The sequence below is a fragment of the Corvus brachyrhynchos genome, unplaced genomic scaffold (assembly GCF_000691975.1).
Source record: "Corvus brachyrhynchos isolate BGI_N302 unplaced genomic scaffold, ASM69197v1 scaffold80, whole genome shotgun sequence".
Taxonomy (NCBI): Eukaryota; Metazoa; Chordata; class Aves; order Passeriformes; family Corvidae; genus Corvus; species Corvus brachyrhynchos.
The window spans coordinates 8,093,232-8,111,369 of NW_008236769.1; the positions used below are offsets into that span (position 1 = coordinate 8,093,232).

At 43.5% G+C, this 18,138-nt stretch overlaps 1 protein-coding gene and 1 pseudogene across 9 annotated transcripts in view; both read right to left on the reverse strand.

Annotated features, from left to right (window-relative positions):
- Nucleotides 1–4,572: 4,572 nt before the first annotated feature.
- Nucleotides 4,573–7,676, reverse strand: LOC108445056 (annotated as a pseudogene). The gene has a single exon (XR_001859800.1). The product of XR_001859800.1 is annotated as a pre-mRNA-splicing factor 18 pseudogene (transcript).
- A 7,048-nt stretch (nucleotides 7,677–14,724) lies between these two features.
- The window catches only part of PPP2R2C (protein phosphatase 2 regulatory subunit Bgamma), a 210,605-nt gene continuing 207,191 nt past the window's right edge, over nucleotides 14,725–18,138 (reverse strand). For 6 of the 8 annotated variants that reach the window (XM_017727665.1, XM_017727666.1, XM_017727669.1 and 3 more), the window contains one exon: nucleotides 17,302–17,593. In XM_017727665.1, the coding sequence (XP_017583154.1) occupies nucleotides 17,302–17,593 (292 nt within the window). Of the gene's footprint in view, nucleotides 17,594–18,138 lie in introns of all 8 variants that reach the window. The other 2 variants (XM_017727664.1, XM_008645057.2) reach the window with 2 other exon arrangements.

The following is an 18,138-nucleotide window of genomic DNA, read 5'->3' on the forward strand; positions in this document are numbered from 1 at the left end:
GGATGGATGTTAAGCACTGAGAAAACTTGTGTTTTCCTCCCCTCTAACTAAGCTTGAACTTCAGGTTTTGAAGCAGAACAGGAACATAGAAACACTGCTTATAGCCTTCCTTTAAAATATATATTATGTATGGAAGAAAATTGGATATGTATCTGCCCACTGACAGCTACATGAAGCAGCTTCTGTAAGATTGCAGCTTCACAACACTAATTTCAGCATTTTCATCTGACAATAATTTTCATTTAAATTGTGCAAGAAGTGATGATTTTTACTGCACATTGTGATTTGAGTGCTAAGTTAGTTGGGGTGTTTCCTCTGGGGTGGGCTGCTGGTGATGGAGCTGAGGATCTTTGCAATCCTACTGAAAAACTACTGAAAAATCTATGTGTGTGTGTGTGTGTGTGTGTGTATAATCACACTTCTGAAAACACACCAGAATCAAAAGAGCAGGAGGTTATTGATGATCAGCTTTGTACACAAGAAGCAGTTACATGTGCAGCACATGCCCCATGTGGGCAGTATTTCTTATACACACAGCCAGTGCATGCCTTGTTTCTACACCAGAGCCACCTGACCCTTCAGTTTGCCCACACCCAGGTAAGTGGTCCCTGGAGCTGTCCTGTCCTTGGGGCCCTCAGGACCAGCTGTGAGCTGTCCCTCCACAACCTCTGCCATCTGGTAGACTCTTTAAGCCCTAACTCCCCTCTCCCTGTTTCCCACATGACCTGTGGGTTGGCATGTGAAATCCTCCTTCACTGTCTGTCTCACTTTGCAACAAGGAAAATAAAGCAGTGAAACTCCAGTGCATTCTGACTCACTCCCACTTGCTTGTCCTGAAGGACAAGCGTGTTTTCTTATAGTTTGTCCAGACAGTGGGCCACTACCTTCAAACTTGCAAAAAAAGGAAGATCTGTTCCCAGGGCAGTGACAATACCAGTAATTCGTGACTTGGCAGCCCAGACATCAACAGCCTGCCTTAGGCTGATGAGTGCACACCTGGAGACATGGCACTACCTGCTCAAATAGGGCTCACTGTGCTTCACAAGCTGCAGGAGGCAACATCCCCTCTGCTGGGTCTGGCTGGATCCTCTGCCCCAACACATTTACAGCTTCCTGCATCCTATGTTAAATTGCTAGGCTTAAGGCATAAGTTGAGTTAAAGTACTGTTAAGTTTGAGTGTTGTTAAGCTTTTTGGCCGTGTTCCTTTTCATCCTTGCCCACTCTGTCTTTTGTCACACATACCCATGCACACCCCTAGATAGTTCTCAGTTCATTTCTGTTTTGATTTTGGATTTTGTTTGGTTTTGTTGTTGCTTGCTTTCCCTTGTTGTGTCTTAGCTGCCCTGTAAGTAGTAGAGTGAATCTTGCCAATGAACTTGTGCTTTGTCACTTAATATTAAATCTGACTTTTGCTCTTACCCTTGCCAGTGATTTTTTAAGTGATCTCAAACACTGTTGTTAGTAACATCACCTCCTGGAGGTCTTTGGTGCTCCTGTGTACAGAAAGTGAGGGTTAACATGGGCCATTTCTCCTCCCAGGCAGTGCTGGGGTCTCAATCCTGGCAATTTTTTTCTATTGAAACTTTTGTTCTTATCACATTATCTTTTTTAAGGTGCCAGGATCTTCCTGACCTACCTCTAGATAATATGCACCAGGTTGGGTTTTTTTCAGGGGCCATTTGGAGAGGCTTGAGTTTCCCCAACTCAGCCTGGCTTGTTCTACATGCAGTGTCGATGGGGTCTTAATGTAGCATATTCTGCAGTGTCTGAGGTTAGCCAGTGGAATGTTCCCTTCATTACATATCTTTATTGCTTGGACAGTAGGAATGCTGTAGATTTGTGACATAAGAAGCATTGTGCCTCCAAAGCCCCTTTAGTCCATGTACAGCAGAGGTTTGGAAGCTAGGAAGAGTGTGGCTGAAGCACTGTGGCCACATATCTCGATGGCATCAGGGTACATTGAGCACCAAAGTCAACTAAAGCCGCATGTCTTTGTGGGTCAGACATGCCAGGCCATTGGATCCACACAGTCCAATAGATCTGATTGTCCCTTTCCTCTACCTGGCTAGAGGCAGGGCTGTTGGGGAAGATGAAACAGGAAAGCCTTATAAATATGATTGCCTGACAAAAGATTTTGGGAATACGAAAACTACAGGCAACATCGAAATGAAAGCCACTTTTGAAATACCAAGTCTTAGTTACTGAACAACTGGAAAACAATGGTATGGCCGACTGAAGGTAATCCCCTCTTGATTGAACAATACCCTCTGCTTGCAGGCAGGTTCAAGGGTCAGAGCAGACCCTACTAGCTCAGCAGAAGGGGTCCAAAGAGTAGTTTTTAGAAGTTAAGATGTAACACTCTGTGGTAATATAAGAACTCTTATAGGCTGTATGTAAATGCTATAGGATTTGTATCTTGTATTAGATTGGTTAGTGACAATTAGAATATTCAGTACAGAAGATGATTTATTGTATTGTAACCAAGATTCCATTCCTCTCTTACTCTTCGCACACTCTTACACTCTCTCTCTCTCTCTCTTACCCGCTTACTCTCTTGCTCTCTTGGGCCTGCTCCGAGCTGAGTCTGGCAGCTCTGAGCAGTGCCCCTATACCCACGCCCTTTGCAATAAACCGCATGTTCAAAGATCAGACTATAGAGATCTCCGTCCGTCCCGACCGTCCGTCCGAACCCACCAGAGTCCTTACACAGGGCCCTTCTAGTTCTGGTCATGGTACACATTTCTCTCTTCCTGTAAGTGTGACCTGGAGGTCCCTTCAAGAGGATTGGTCATACCATCTTCCTGTACCACCTGGAGTCTTGTCCATGAGAGACCAGAGCACCATTTACCCTACATGAGCTTCTTGTATGTAGTCATTCCTCTTTTCAATTCATGTACCCAGGATGCTAAGGAAGAGGTGGGCTTTCCATCCCACTTCCTCATGTCTTCTCCATGCTCATGAAGGGAAAACACTAGACTGCCTCGCAGAATGTACCCTCCCTCCTTGGCTGGGGGATGCGTGCTCCTAATAGCAGAGACTTGTTTGTCCTGGCAAGATATGGAAAATTCCCTCCTTGAGCTTGTCTCAGTTTCTGATGGCCCTGTTCAGTTTTCTCTTCCAAGCTTTGGACATGCTCAGCCAGCTTTGTTTCCACAGATGAGGCATGGGCCCATAAGGGGGCCGTGACAGTGTCCTCATAAATCCTCTCCTTCTTTCCATTGCAGCACTGCCAGGTAACGGGAGTACATCTCTGGTCCAAGCCGTGAAAATTTCAACCACATTTACAACATGCACTGGACACCATCTGGGCTCTTAGGGAATCCCTTGTCCTCTGAAAATATGATCTCCACACTCCTCTCAGACATCGGATACCTTGCTCCCTTGTGTTCCATTGTGCTTGCTGCACATGGAGGTCCTCCTTACAAAGATAGCTATCCCTTAAACTTGCCAGCAGTTGCCACCAGAGGCTAAGAGTTTCCTGGGTTTTCCCAACCCCCTGGCCAATGACCACATCCTGGGACAGGGATCCCAGTTGCCTGGCCTCACTTCCATCCAGAATGGTGTCATTGGCTGAGATATCCCAGATGCAGAGCAGACAGGTAAGGATGGACTCATTCACCTGGCAAGTGAACTCCCTCTGTGGCTCACCCAGGGATAGAGACCAAGTGATGATCTCTGGCTCCATTTCTTCTGCTGGGTGTGAAGGTCATGCTGCCTCATCATCAGTCACTACGTGGACTGATTTGCTTTTTGATTTCCTTTTCTGAACAGGGGCAACTGCTACTGGCTTAGGCTGTCCTTCTGGCTCAGCAACAGTTTGCATGGATGTGGTGCCTCTTGCTTTGTTTCCTCTTCCCTCTGGGTCAGTGTTACAAATGGAGAGGGGAGTTTTAAACAATCTTCTGCCTTTGCCCAGGCCTCTGGCAGTAGAAAGTACTTTTACCGAGGTGGCCAGTATCCCAAAGCCCACTCTTGTTGCAAGTTCTTAATAATGGCTGATTAGGTCTATTATAAAATGAATTATTTATTTGATAGACAAGTTTAACAGACATAAGACTTAAACAGATTTACTTACTACACAGGATAAACAAAAGAAACACTACCAGTAAATAAACAACGCAGCACGAGTGAGGTACTTAATATTACAGCTAGCGAAGAAATAGTATAGATTAGGATTCAATGTATATTACCATCAAGTTTCTGATGGGGCATACATAGGATCCTTCCTCTCAATTTTCAGAAAAGTATCCATGGAGATGCATCCAAACCTCGTGGGAGAAGCCCTGCACGTTTCCAGGGAGCATGTAAGAGGCTTCTGTCGCCGTGAAAATTTGTGTAGCTTTTATATTGTAAAGCAGTGTCTTTAGTCAATGATATTTAATTTTTATCTCTCTCTACATCTGCTCTCCAGACCAAGATGTTTATTCTTAGCTGGGGGTCTCAGCCCTCTTGGCACCAGAGATAACCCCCATCAGGCATTTGTCCCAGCCTGTGTTATCCCTATGCACCAGCTGAGGTGCTGGTAGAGGCGGGGGGGGGGGGGCTGCCCGACCAAAATGTGAGTCATGGCCTGGCCCCTGCAGAGCCTCACAGAGCATTGTACTCCACACACTTCGATGGGTCTGTTGGGAAGTGCTTCTGGCAAAGGGTCATGAGCCTCTTCAGCCCCTGTATGTATTTCCTTTGAGTTTCATCATTGAGCACATGGGCCACGTGCTTGGAGAAAATCTTTTCCCGCCCCGTCCGTGCATGGATGCCAACCATGGTGACACCAATAGGCCAGGGAGCGTTTCCAATGGCCGTCTGGAGATAGGCATTGTTTGCTTTCACATATTCCCTTTGCAACATGAATTTAATAATATCTGTTATTGATTCTTTGATGTCTGCAGGAAGTGTCCTTTTGCAGAGTCTCCTGAAGAGCGGCCTCAGGTAGGACTCTGTCTATGAGTGGCACTGATCAGCTTCCCCTGCACTCCCTGTTTCACATAGTCCTCTCTGGCATTCAACTCCTTGGCCCAAACCCCCAGAAGAAACTTCAAGAACTTTGTTATGACGTCCATATCGTGGTGATCGTCACCCCATCCTAAGGAGTCTCCCAAAGCTTCTAGTTCTTCAATAGTAGTATTCTCCTCATGGACTTTCAGGTCGTTCTGGGAGTCATCATCTCCTGCTTCTTGGCCACCTACAATTTCATTCCGATAGTGCTGATCAATCTTATCCAAAGCATCCTTCAGGTCATTTCTCAGGCCCTTGTTCACTTCAGGTGCAAGAATTTCTATCTTCCTCAGACGTTGAAACGTATCATAATCTGTTTCTCCAAACAGCCTGATGGGCTCACCCCTCTCTCACAACCTCCTGATAACCTCCTGTCTGGAAAGAGTCATTGGTAACTTGTCCTCTGCTACTTTGAGTTCCAGCACTGGATTTCATGCAGCCAGTGGTTTCTCCTCCTCTTCCTGCTGCTGTACCTTGTAGCCACATCTCTGGAAGTAGGCCTCCTCTTCCTTTTTAGCTAACTCACTGTGTTTGAAATACTTCTTATTTCCCCCCAGAAGCTCCTTCTCCTCCAGAAAAAAAAAGATCTCCTGCTTCAGGATGTCCATGGCAGTCCCAGAGGTATCAGCCCAGACTAGGAGAAGCAAATAAAACTGAAAATACATTCCAAATTAAATCCATTGCTTCTGATGTTATCGTGCCGTAAACACAGTATATTAACAAAGCAATTTTGATTGTTCCCCTGGTCTTAAAAGGAGCATCATAACGGGTAAATAGGTCCCCATATGCCAAAATATACATAGGGTAAAGTACAACACTGAGATGAATACATCGAGCATCACGATGATCAGGGAGGTTTGTATCCCAATACACAAATGCTTTAGAACAAAATTGTAATTCCAATTTCTCTCTGAAGCCGCACATCAGGTGCCAATACATGTGCTGGTTTGAAAGTAAACCAGCAGGAGAAATGAACCCCACTCAATTACCTTAAGAGAAATTTCAGGTTGGAGTTAAAATTTAATAGAAATATTAAAATAAATGCAATGATACACAGAAAACTGGCTTAAACCTACAAAATCAGAGTACAACCTGGCACCCTATAGGTCAGGGTGGTAGCCACAGTCCTATCAAGTGATGGTTGCAGTCAAAAGGGGTGATCTTGTGGAAGTTCTGGTCCTCCTCTGGATCCATCCAGTGGTGGCTGTGGTAATGTCCGAAGTCCCCAGGTTCGGGGGGGAGGGAGGAAGGCTCAGTACCTCCCCCTAGGCATGGAGTTTCACAAAGGAATGATGTAATACTGTGAGTCATGGGATATTTGGAAGTCCTTGATTGTCTAAGTCGTTGCAGCTGCCTATTCTGCTGGTGCCATTGAGTACAAGATGGCCCATTAGCAGAGATAACTCCTCAGGATGGGAAGCACTGCTGGTGCTTCCCCGGAGGCAGTTATCACAGCTGAGTCATTGGTGTGAAGAAAAAGGAAATACTACCCTGCCTCGTGGGGTTTGCCTTTTCTTCCTTATCTCATTTAACACCCAGCTGGTAGCCTGAGATGTCAGGTGTGCCCTGGGCAGCTACTGCGAACGACCAATCATTACACTTTGTCAGAAACAGCACCACAGCCTGGGAGCAAGGCTTTTGTGTGAGTTCTGGCAATTCGGTCCAAGTGGAAATGAAGATCATGCTGTGAGCTCTGGCTGTGCCAGCTCTGGAGTCCTGGGGGTACACACTCTCTTCTGTCACAAAACACTCTCTTGCCTTCCTCTGCAGCTCCACCACGGCACAGGGCAGCCTCTCCACAGCTCGTGCCACAGCTGCTGTATTTCCAGTTGAGTTCCTGTGGTGTTGCCAGTGCATCTGATTTTATTCACACTCTCATGTCAGCTGATATTTCTCTTAACTCTGTCCATGAATCTTATAATTACATGTTGGTGTACATTTTAGAAAAACAAGTTTTATGAAAAAGTGGTCTGTATGGGCTAAAACCTAAACTTCACTTAAAATCCTTTCATTTCATTGCCAAGTGTGTAGCTTCATTTGGTTGGCATTTTGTTTGTTATGAGGCTGGATTAGTCAGTGTTAGCGACATCTGCCTTGGCTTTACAGAGACGTCAGTGAATGATGTACAAAGGTAATTAACAATTCACGTTTCCTGTCTTAATTATTGGCAGAGATTTAGTTCTCATCTGCAGTTCGATGTCAGAAGCATTGCAGTGCATCACCCACCTGTTGGTGAGTTATACTTCTTCAGTATGTTCTTTCAAAAGTCAGAAAGCTCAGACCTAGGGCATCCAGGAGGTCATGTCCTAATGCAGGGGCATTAACCTCCAGAGAGAGCACATCTCTGTCTGGAGCTTCGCTGTGCTTGTTTGCTTTACCTATTCAGGAGTTTTTGCAAGAAAATGTTACGTTTTCCAGTTTGGCAGAGGGCAGGTGTCCCCTGGCTGCAGAGAGCAGGCGTCCCCGGCTGGCAGAGACCTCACCTGGCGCTTTGCCTCCTGTGCCATCAGGTGGCACTCCAGGCTCACGCTGCGCTTTCCTCCCTCCGCCGCTGTCTCCAGAGGGACCGCCAAGGAACAAAAGAATCAGGGTCTGGTTTTACTCCATTTCGAGGAGGAAATGCGGTCAGGAAAAAAAAAAATCCTCTTATGAAAAATAGATAACCATTTGTGAAGCCGATTCCCTGGAAGATACAAGCAAAGTTAAACAAATGCCGAGGAAAGGCATCACTGTGGAGTGTGCCTGCAATCCAAGACTGTGAAAAGGGAGGAAAAAGATTTATTTTTCTGTGTGATAAAAAACTGCACAGTGATAAATGAACAGCATATGAAACAGTTCAGGGCAAACTTGTGAAAAGTGCAGCCTGGCTGCTTTGCAGCTCAGCAGGTTTTGAGAATGTTCCTTTTTCTAAGATCTTATAAAATAAGCCTGTCAGCATCAATCTGAATTGTCTGGTTCTGTAGTAAAGTGAGTAGTGACAAATATGGCTCTAATGGTGCTGCTGGTGGAAACCCTGTTTTTCCTGCATCTTCATGTCTCAGATGCAAAAAAAAATATAATAATAATAACAGTTTATCAGAGCTTAAATCTTTTTATTAACTCTGTTATCCGCACAAAAAGAAACAGAGAAAATCTTTGGCAGAGTTTAATAAAAACTTAGGTAGAAGCCATGCTGATTTAAGGGAAATTCTAACTGCAACTCTTGCTTGAGGTACCCATGGACTATAGTTAACACAAGGATTTGGGGAATGCAGAAAACTTGTGGCAAGATCACACATCAGGTAAAAGCCAATAAGAGAAACCCTGCAATACTGATTTTTCATCTTTTACAAATCAAATAGATAGATGACAGCAGGTTGCTAGAGACATGTTGTTCTATTTTTGTAGATGGCAGGATTTTTGTGCAATAATAGCAAGTTTGGGAACAGATAGGGCCCTGCAAACATTGCTGTTAACCATGGAAGACAGAAGTGCCTGACAGCAGGAGCTGTGTCACACTAAATTAGAAAGGGCTTGAACCAAGCCCACAGAGCCCGTAATATCCCGGGAATCAGTGTGTGTCAATCTCAGCATGGCCTGTCTTTATCTGAAATAATTTCATCACTTTAAAGAGCAAGGCATTTCAACAAAGCATCTCCTCTGTAGTTCCTCTCCTGTTCCTCCCTCCCTATTCATCGCTCATGACAGCAGAGATGTTTCCACGACAACAAGCCATGCTGTTGCCTCAGGTGACAAACTATAACTTCAATAAACAATCACTGAAAATAGCTTCAAACAATTAATTAGGTAATGGAAATGTTATTTTAATAGGACTTAGATGCTTTGGGAGTAGTCTACAGACCAAATTCAGATCAAGAATTTGTCTACAATCAAAGCCAAAGCTGCCATCTGAAGGTCAGGATGGATATCACTGTCTGAATACTCTAAGAACCCTCTTTTAAAAAAAAATCGTTCAAGACCAAAACATATTCAATCCAGAAGATGCAATGCAAAACAATTCTGTGTTTGTTTGGATTTTTTTTGTTTGGTGCTAAATTTTGTTCAAAGCACATGCTGGCAGGAATTTACCAACTTGCTCACAAAAGGCAGTCCATGGCTGACATGCTCCTCGTATGTGTGCCCTTGCACCAGTGTGACAGACAGATGATGAGCCCAGCAATTGGTTTTGCAATAAATAGATTTTTCAGTTTTCTCTTTACAGAAGATGCTTTCCTCAAGTTATAAATGGATGATTCATAAATCTCTCCTAATACTGCTTCTAGTAACAGTTCAATTGATCTTTAATCATTGTTTAAAAAGTGAATCTCCATGGAGTGCTTCAATCCTATAGCCTGAAGTTTCTCTAGCCCAGGGCAGCTCTTCTGTCTTGCAGCTTAGACATACACAGCCGTTAAGTGCAGATGGATACCCTGAGTATATGCCTGTGCCTTATATCACAGTCCTCATTAGCTGGGGCACTCTTTGGGGCTGGTAGTTGCCTTGGTAGAATTTCTTTTTTGCTTTATTTATTATATCTTCTCCAGAATAGTGCATCTATGAAGCAAGAGTGAGAAAGACAAGGGCTGCCTCCTTTCCTGTCCCATCAAGTTTGTGGGCTGTGCAAAGACCTGCCTTTGCAGTGCCAGATGTGCTCCTACTCCTTTCAGAGGCTGGTTATGGATTGTGCTTATGGGTTAAGTCCTAGCTTTCTGTGCAAAATATTTTCAGTCTGTGGATGAGGGACTCTGCACCACTCCTACTCTGTATTTCTCTCAGGCAGCTCCCTTTGGAGGGATTAACAGTCCATGGAGCTCCCTTTGCAGGACAATGGGGATCATCCCTGTGTGTCATCACACAGCTGGCATTGGGCCACTGAGAACAATGTAGAATGGAATAGAATGTGCACAAAATACGACAAGAAAGTTTTTGAGGCAGAAAATGGTGACTTGTCTAACCTAGCTTTTGCAGATGTCCTGTTGTTTTCGTTACAACTTTGTCAGGTCAAGGATGAAATTCAGGTTTGCTGCAGGCATGGTAAGGAAACCTTGAAACTGCTGTTGTATTGGATGTCCACATAAAACAGAGAGAGGCCTGGCTCCTGTTGCACAAACCCTTGGAAGAAAAGAACTGAGGGAAACGTGTATCTGAGAACTGATAATTAAGGTACTACCCAGGAAGGGAAAAGATTGGAATTCTAAGCTGTACAGATCAGGGAATACATCCTGCATCACAACAACTCTTGTGAAGTGATCACACCCCTGTGGCTACTTCACTCTGAGTTTTCATTATGGGACTCCTTTATTTCCCCTTGCAAAGTCTTGAAGATCTTGCTTTGGTCCTATGGCCGCAAGATCAATACACAAAACCTCAGTGTTTCGCTGCAAAAAGATGCCTTTTTTCCACTCTCTTCCTGCAGGAGAGCAAAGGATGTGGGTGTGGGCCATGACAGCACTCTCTTATTTGTGCAGGGAAGGGAGAAGCTTCACCCAGGTGCCTTTGGCAGGTGGATGTGCACAGGGCAGTTGTGTCCCTCAGGGGGAATTGCTGTGTCTCATGCACAACAGCCACGTCGTTGTGGTGGGTTTTATAATTTAAGGTTTAAACGGTTAAACTGCTTTCTTAATGCATTGGTGGTTGCTAAGATACAACCTCTCCAATTCTGTAGATCTTCCACTTGAAATATGCACTTTGGCAAACGGGGCTTTCCCCTCTGACAGCCCAGGAGAGGGGGAGCCGACAGGGCACTCACCCTTGTGCCGGTGAGAAACTGCTCCCGCCTGAGGGGGCTGGGTTTGGTCCAGTGATGGGAATAACTGGTGGGTTTTACTGACTTCTGGCCACTGTATGTGGCTGAAGGAGGAGGCTGAAGGGGGGAAACATGAGGAGTCATAGGATGTGGTAGAAGGAAAAGCACAGGGAGAACAGGCAGCACAACAGGCTAGGAGGGTGTGTGATAAGACTGGGGACTGACTCTGTAGAGGAAGCAAGGGAAATCTTTCTGTCCCCTTCTTTAGATAGCCTCAGGCTTCAATTGTCCTTCTTAAGCAAGAATCATCTTCTCTGCTCTTTGATAATGAATAGTGGCTCTCAGGAGTCTGGTTTTGGGACAGGTTTGACAAGACCTTGGGGATAAGTTATGCAGGGAGAGATTCCTTGCAGTTCTAGAAAGTGGTTAGGAGATACAGATTTAAAAGTAGCACTAGACTCCTCAAAATTCATTAGCAATATTACAATAGCAGCTCAAAATAGTCAAGTATTTTTAAAGGAATCCTTACAAAATATATGGAGGAAGGTGGTATAAAATAGTGCAGCTTATCTCTCATTTCATGCTAAAGTAAGTCTTTACCTGAGAGGGTTGCAGAGAATATTTTGAACACGTTGACAGAGCACAATTGGTGCAGCAACATCTCTCTGAGTTTGCAGATCAATAGCTGTGAGAAACAGAGAGTGCAGCTGTTCATCCTGGAAAGGTGTTAGAAGAGATGTAAGATGATGATAATTGAACCAGCAGTGTTCTCCTCCCCACTGCCACAAGGCAGTCCAAGATGTGCATAAATTTACTGTGAGCATCACCTCCTGTATTGCAAATAGAGCACAATGATAGGATCTCTCCTATCTGTGGGAAACCTCTGCTGCTTTCTGCACCTTCCCACTAAGGTGAGGAGGAGCCTGGTCCAGAGCACCTTGCAGATTTGCTGAGGGTGTTCAAGCCTCACCAAAGGGAAATGAAACCAAGAACCTGCCAGAGCTGAGGTGTTGGCACAAGGTATCGACAGTGGGCTGTCACTGCTGTCTTGCTTGGGCAGCATTTATATTACAGGTATAGAATGGAGGAATATCAACCTCTTTTCTCCCAATCTGACACCCAAATCCCAACCTCATTTACTTTTCTCCTGTTTGAGAAATGATGATATGATGATGAAGTCAAAGAAGGTGATGATGGGGTTTCTGGAGTTCTCTAAGTACTCTTCTCCTTGCAGCACAGCCATATTGCCATATTCACATGCCTACTGCCAGCTGAGGAATTCGGTCCTGTATTTAAAGCTGATCTGCTTGGATCGGGCCATTGCACAGGACATGCACGTTAGTAGTATGATTAGTACTAATTTTAAAACAAGGAGTAGCTGTCCAGAACACTCCCTGCATACTTCGATCAAGTCACTGCTGTAGGGTTTATTTGTTTGAACAGCCATATTACAAAAAGAATGTCTAGTGTTGTCATGACACTTGAAATAACTGTTCAATGGAATTGTTGGTTTAAGGATCTTGTCCTACTCATTGACTGCCTCAACTGGCAAATGGCAAGACAAGTAATTAGCTGTACCCTGCCTGGCTGATCCATACTCATGGCAGCTTTCAGAGCTGAGGGAACTGAGGAGTTTACTCAGCCAGTGCTCCACGAAAAATGCTTTGTACCATGGGCCAGATTTATGATCTACAACTGCCTGAAGAGTTGTGTTCACTTTCACGTGTAAAAGTTTGATCCTCATCCAACTTGAGTGAGAAGGAAAATAAAATTTCACTGCTAAGAAATGCTTTTTCATGGTGCACTCTGAGAGCACACCTTTCCAGAGCTGGCCTGTACAGAATATCCAGACCATTTAATGGCTTCACAGAGACTAAGAAACATACCCTGTCCCTATAAAATTAGGCCTATTCCAGTAATCCTGTTTCTGCCACATGAGCAAGGTGACTTCATACTCTACGTTTAGACTCAATGCAATTTGCTGACAAGACTGCAAATGGAAAATAATTCCTATTGGGAGTGGGAGCAAATTGATAATAACATTACTGAAAATTGGATACAAACGATCCTTCTACTTGCCCTCCCATCAGGGGCAACCAAAGGTTCCAGCCAAAGGCTCCAAATGTTTAAAGCAGGACGACTTGCTGGCAGCAAACAGCAGAACCAGGTGGGTCACACCAGTATCTCCTCCAAGCCACAAAGGGTTAAATTGCCGTATTTAGCTACTAAGTATGCGTGTGAAAATTTCAAAAGCATGCAAGTGAGCCATCTGGCTTCTGCTCCTTCTGGGTATTGGGGGATGAAAAGGAAAACTGGAAAGGTAAATAGTGTATTGCTTGATGTGTTGATTTTCAGCTGAGATTTCTCTCTTCAGTGCCTAGTCATATTTGTCCATCTAAATGAGTGGGATTGACTGTGTCTTCCCAAAAAGGGGTGAAAAAAATTAGCATGTAAGCTCTGGGGGAACTGTGCAAAGCCACATTCTGCCTTGTGTAACAGCTGAGGCAAATTTATTCTGGACTGCACCCAGAAAAAGGCCTCAGCCTCTCAGTGTGTAACTCATGTGTAGGGATGGCAGGAGGCCTCTCACCCTGGGCACAAGCTGGATCATCTGCCTGGGACTGAGATTCCAGAGAGCTGCCCCAGACCTGGGGCAAGCGTCATGATCACCACGGAGAGTCAGGCATCAGCTCGGACTGGAAAGAGAATGGTTTCCTACCTTAAGTGTGTGTGCCAAGCCAGCAATTTTTTGGTTATTTATTTCTGTATTATAACTATATTTTATTTTCCCCTGTGGTAGAGATAGAGTATGGTGGGATAAAGCAGGATGCTGCTCTGCTGGTAGCCCTCTGGTTTGTCACCTGGGCCAGTATTTGTCTCATTTGGGAGGCCAGGCCTGGCCACAATCCCTGGTGTGCTCCCACAGTTGGAAGGTCTCAAACCTGGCCAGTGATGACACTGTTGGAAAATATACCAAGTTTACAACTTATTTTATAACTTTAGCCAGTTTTCACAGAATCACAGAATGAACTAGGTTGGAAAAGACTTTTGATATCATTGAGTCCAACCTGTGTTTGCCTTTGCCCCCAGGGAAATTTCCAGGGCATTGTTCCACCAGGCGAAGGCCTGATGAGCTTAATATCTCAACAGACTGGAAGTAGCCCAAAAGATACCCAAAGTGATAACGACCATCAGCAGAACATCAGCGGCCATCAGCAAACATCAAGGAACACCTACGCCAGACACTGGCCCCTGGCATGGTTGGAGACACCTGGTCCGGAAAAGACTGATAAGGAAATCAGGGATCGAGGACCTAATTAACATCAGAGGCCAAGAAATCCAGATCCAGTAGGAAACCAAATACTAGTAAATACATAACCTGGAACCAATGAACATTGAACCAGTGAATCTCTATGGGTTTTGACTGTATAAAGTTTGTGAAAAATCTGGTAAAATTCATGTGTCATGGAATGATCTTCTCTGCACACCCGGGCTATGTGTGGATGAAATTATTTCTGTTGTACATCCTGGCCAGAACAACATCCTGGCCAGAAATAAAGTAATGCCTTGATTCTCTAACACCAAAAATGTTGTTGGAGGGTTTTTGTTTTTCCTGCAGTTTCGGTGACAACACCAATGCCATTTTTTTTACCTGTGACTTTGTGTGTCAATTCACACTGCATATCTCTGATTCCACCTGTAGGAGACTGAGACTCAAGCCTCCTAAAGACCAGCTTGGGCTATGAGCAGAAGAAAAAGCTGGTCCCGGGACTGAAACTAAAGCATGTCTCCAGCTCTGCTACAGCTGCCCACACTTCATCATGCAACACCCTAATCCCACTCATGGCATGGTGTTCCCTCCTCCACCTGCCACAACACTTGAAGTTCCCACAGTAGCTTGCCCTCCAAGTCTGATCCCTGTGACTCTTCCTCCTCCGTAAAAGGAGCTAAAACAGCTCTTTCTTGCCTAGCTTAAAAATAAGCGGTGCCTTGAAGTCATCTATTTATGCCTTGTTTTGGTTGTAGTTTTATTGAAAAAGCTGGTATTAACATATTTATATTTTTATTCAACAACAGTTAGCTAATTTGTGCAACACAAAAAATGCAGCCATGAACAACAGCTTTCAAAACAATCAGATTTACCAACTTTACCATCACTTACTCTACACCACTGAAAGCTCAAACTAAAAAGAGAAAGAAAGTTGGAAACGTTCACAATGACGATGTTAACTTTCCATACATTCAAGAAACCAGGAAACCGATCTGTTACTATGATGTTAAAGACAGGAACGGAATACTGGTCTTTGAAAGGTTTCTATTTATTTCCTTTATAATCACTTCATGGTATTTTGGTTGGGTATTTAATTAGTTTTATAAAGCTCCAAAGATATATTCGTTTATTTAATTTTAACATGTTATTTTTGGTACCCAAAGCTGTAACAGAGTAAGGTACTTCAAATTAAAAACGAAAAATGGTTGCATTAAGATCTGCTTTATAATAAGTTATCTACAGAATCTTACTTGAGAATGTTAAAAGCTAAATATATGTTTTACAGTACCTCTAGCTTTAAATGCCAATATAAGCTGATAGCATTTTTTTTTCTTTTTGAGCTGCAAAGATTAATGGAGGGGGCCAAAATTCAAAGAAATTGTATGACACCCTTGAAGCAGTAGTTTGGCATTAACAAGTTTTCTATACAATTTACCACACTCAAACCTTTTTACAAGGGGAAAAAAAAAAAGGAAAAGGCAATTTTGTTAAATTTCATTAGAATAAATATGTACATATACTGTCCATGCCTGCTACAGCACACAGTATTTTATAAACAAACATTCTTTGTTCCCTTTAAAATCACCCCACACATTTCATACCGTATGTGTTTAGTGTGGCTGGAAACTGGTGCACATGCGTTTGTGCTTCTACACACAAAATATACAGCATTGATCTAGAAAACTTCAAACAGACAGATTTCAGGTGTGGTATTGAATGAAATGTCATATAAAAGCTGTAGACTTTGTTTTTTAATTTCTTGTAAGCAGATTTTCACCCACCCTTCCCCCAAACCAAAATACAAAAGCATGCAGATCCCTTCAGCAGTACATTCTCCACTTACCAAGAAATCAGTGCATAATGGCTTAAAGATTTTTTTTTCTGAGGAGTTTTAATATGGGCAGATTAACAGGCCATGTGTGGGTGGCTCTTTTATTCATGGTTAGAGTAGAAATCCTTTGGGATATTAAGTTTTCTGCCAGAGCTATTAAGGGTGCAGCAGAACTTTCCTTTCCTGGATTAAGAGGACTTCCTGCCCACTGCACCGTTCCCATACCATTCCTGCATGCCCTACTTTATGTGTACTTTCCTTTTCCATTTATATCACTAACCATAACAGAATAGAGATAGATCTAAGAGCATTTCTTTGGAGGAAGGTTTTGTTTGGTTTGGATTTTTCATGTTTCTCCGGGACTAACTTTGTCTCCAGAAGTGGCCTCATTTAAAAGCGTTAAAATTCACTGAGCGGTCCTGCCTCTCACAGTCCCATTCTTTTCACAGTTACAGATACCAGGCATTGCCTGTATTCCCCAAAGGCCAGGATTAACATAACCATTCTGCAAACAACAAACAAGGGACTTTATCAAGTGTCTAGCAGTGATGTAACTCTGTTCCCACTCAAGCTGGTCATTGCCTTCAAGGACAGCACTTCTAGCCAAGGTTCCAGAACTCCAACCCAAACGGTAGCAGGGGTTTCTTTGTGAATTGCCAGGCTGTGTCTGACCAGCCAGGCCCTCCAGAGTGGCAATGCCAAGTTTTTTAATAGTCCTTACACACTGAAGATACTACTTATTGTTTTAAACAGAGAAAAGAGAACCATGGAGAATAAAGTCGAAATAAGCTGGCTGAGTAACTATACCAGTTTGTCACTTACTCACTTGGGAAGGTGAAGCACAAAGTAATGTGATAAATAAATAAATAAATAAGAGAGTACTGTAAAGAAGGGAATGGGATGGGTGAGATGGAGCAGGTTTTCACCAGCAGGGATTCTGCTTCTAGCTCTAACTCTCATGAGGTCCCTCCAATGTGCCACGTGCTCTAAAGGGATGTGGCTATTCATTCTTTTAAAGAGGCTCGGCTTAATTGAAAGACAGGAAAACAGCACTGGAGAAAAAAAAACAATCAAGAGTTTGAGGCAAAGAGCTCTAACAGTATGGTAAATGCTGTGGACTGCAAAAGCAGGAAGGGCACCAGAAAACCACAGTCCTGCAAACCACTAAGACCCTCAAAAGGATGGACAGGAGTTGAGGAGCCTCAGCCCTCCTCAGGAACACTCCCAAACTGAATCAATACCCCTGTTTATTTAAAGGAACCAATACAGACCACGGTACTGGATTTGCAGTCGTGCCTTTTACTCATACAGTTGCAGTGATGGAAAATAATTGGCTTGCCACCAATAACGATACAGGCTGAGGGATGAAAGGATGCAACCTACAAATCCCACGACAGAAGCCACAATTTTTGTGAAGATCACATCCTTCTACAACTCTCAAGAGGCTGGTTTGTAAATATAGAGGGATATTGATAAATCTAGTGCATTTCTGAGTTCACTTTATCCTGAAATATGTACAGATTGTTTGTCGCTGCTATAGCAATGATGTTCTCGGTTGGGTGCCATGCTGTGTGCAAGATCTTCTTAGTAAAGTCCAAACTGTCAACACTGATGTCATCTTTCCTCCGTTTGCCTCCAACGCAGACCCTCCGGGGCTTAAGAATGGCTCGTGGTTTACTGCTCTCCCGGGAAGCCTCCAAGGTAACATCCCGCTTGGTGTTGCGGTCAAACATTCGAAAAAAGTTGTTATACGCACCTGTCATTATCACACTGCAGAGAGACAGACAGAGAGCGACAACAAAGGCAGTTAAACAGCAGCTTGTGCAAAGTCTACCAACATGGCTGGATCAGGACAGCTGAGTTTAACCTTAGGGTTTCAGACAGGAAAGAATAAGAAAAAACCAGGGGTTTTCCCAGTACTCCCCAGAATTAATGGTTTTCTTCTACCAATGCCTTCCCCTTCCATATTATTCAATGAAAATTACAGTTACCCCCAATAATGACCACTCCTTGACATCATGATAATCACATCATAAGATAATACAAGCAACATGTTTTAATAAGTCATTTTTAATTACCCTCCAGCTTTTTATGAGTGCTTAAGGATCATATATTTCAGGCTTTTTCCCTTTCTCTGGAGCTTTACCTTTAATAACAGCTGAGTTTTACCATGATTCCAGAAATAGTCTAAAAAATTTCCTACGTATTTCAAATCTTTTGATACAACAGTAAGGTTTAGTAAATAATTATATATTTTAAAGAATATTTTGAAGAAGGGTGTTTTGAAAGGTTCTGAAAAATCACATTGAGTTTGC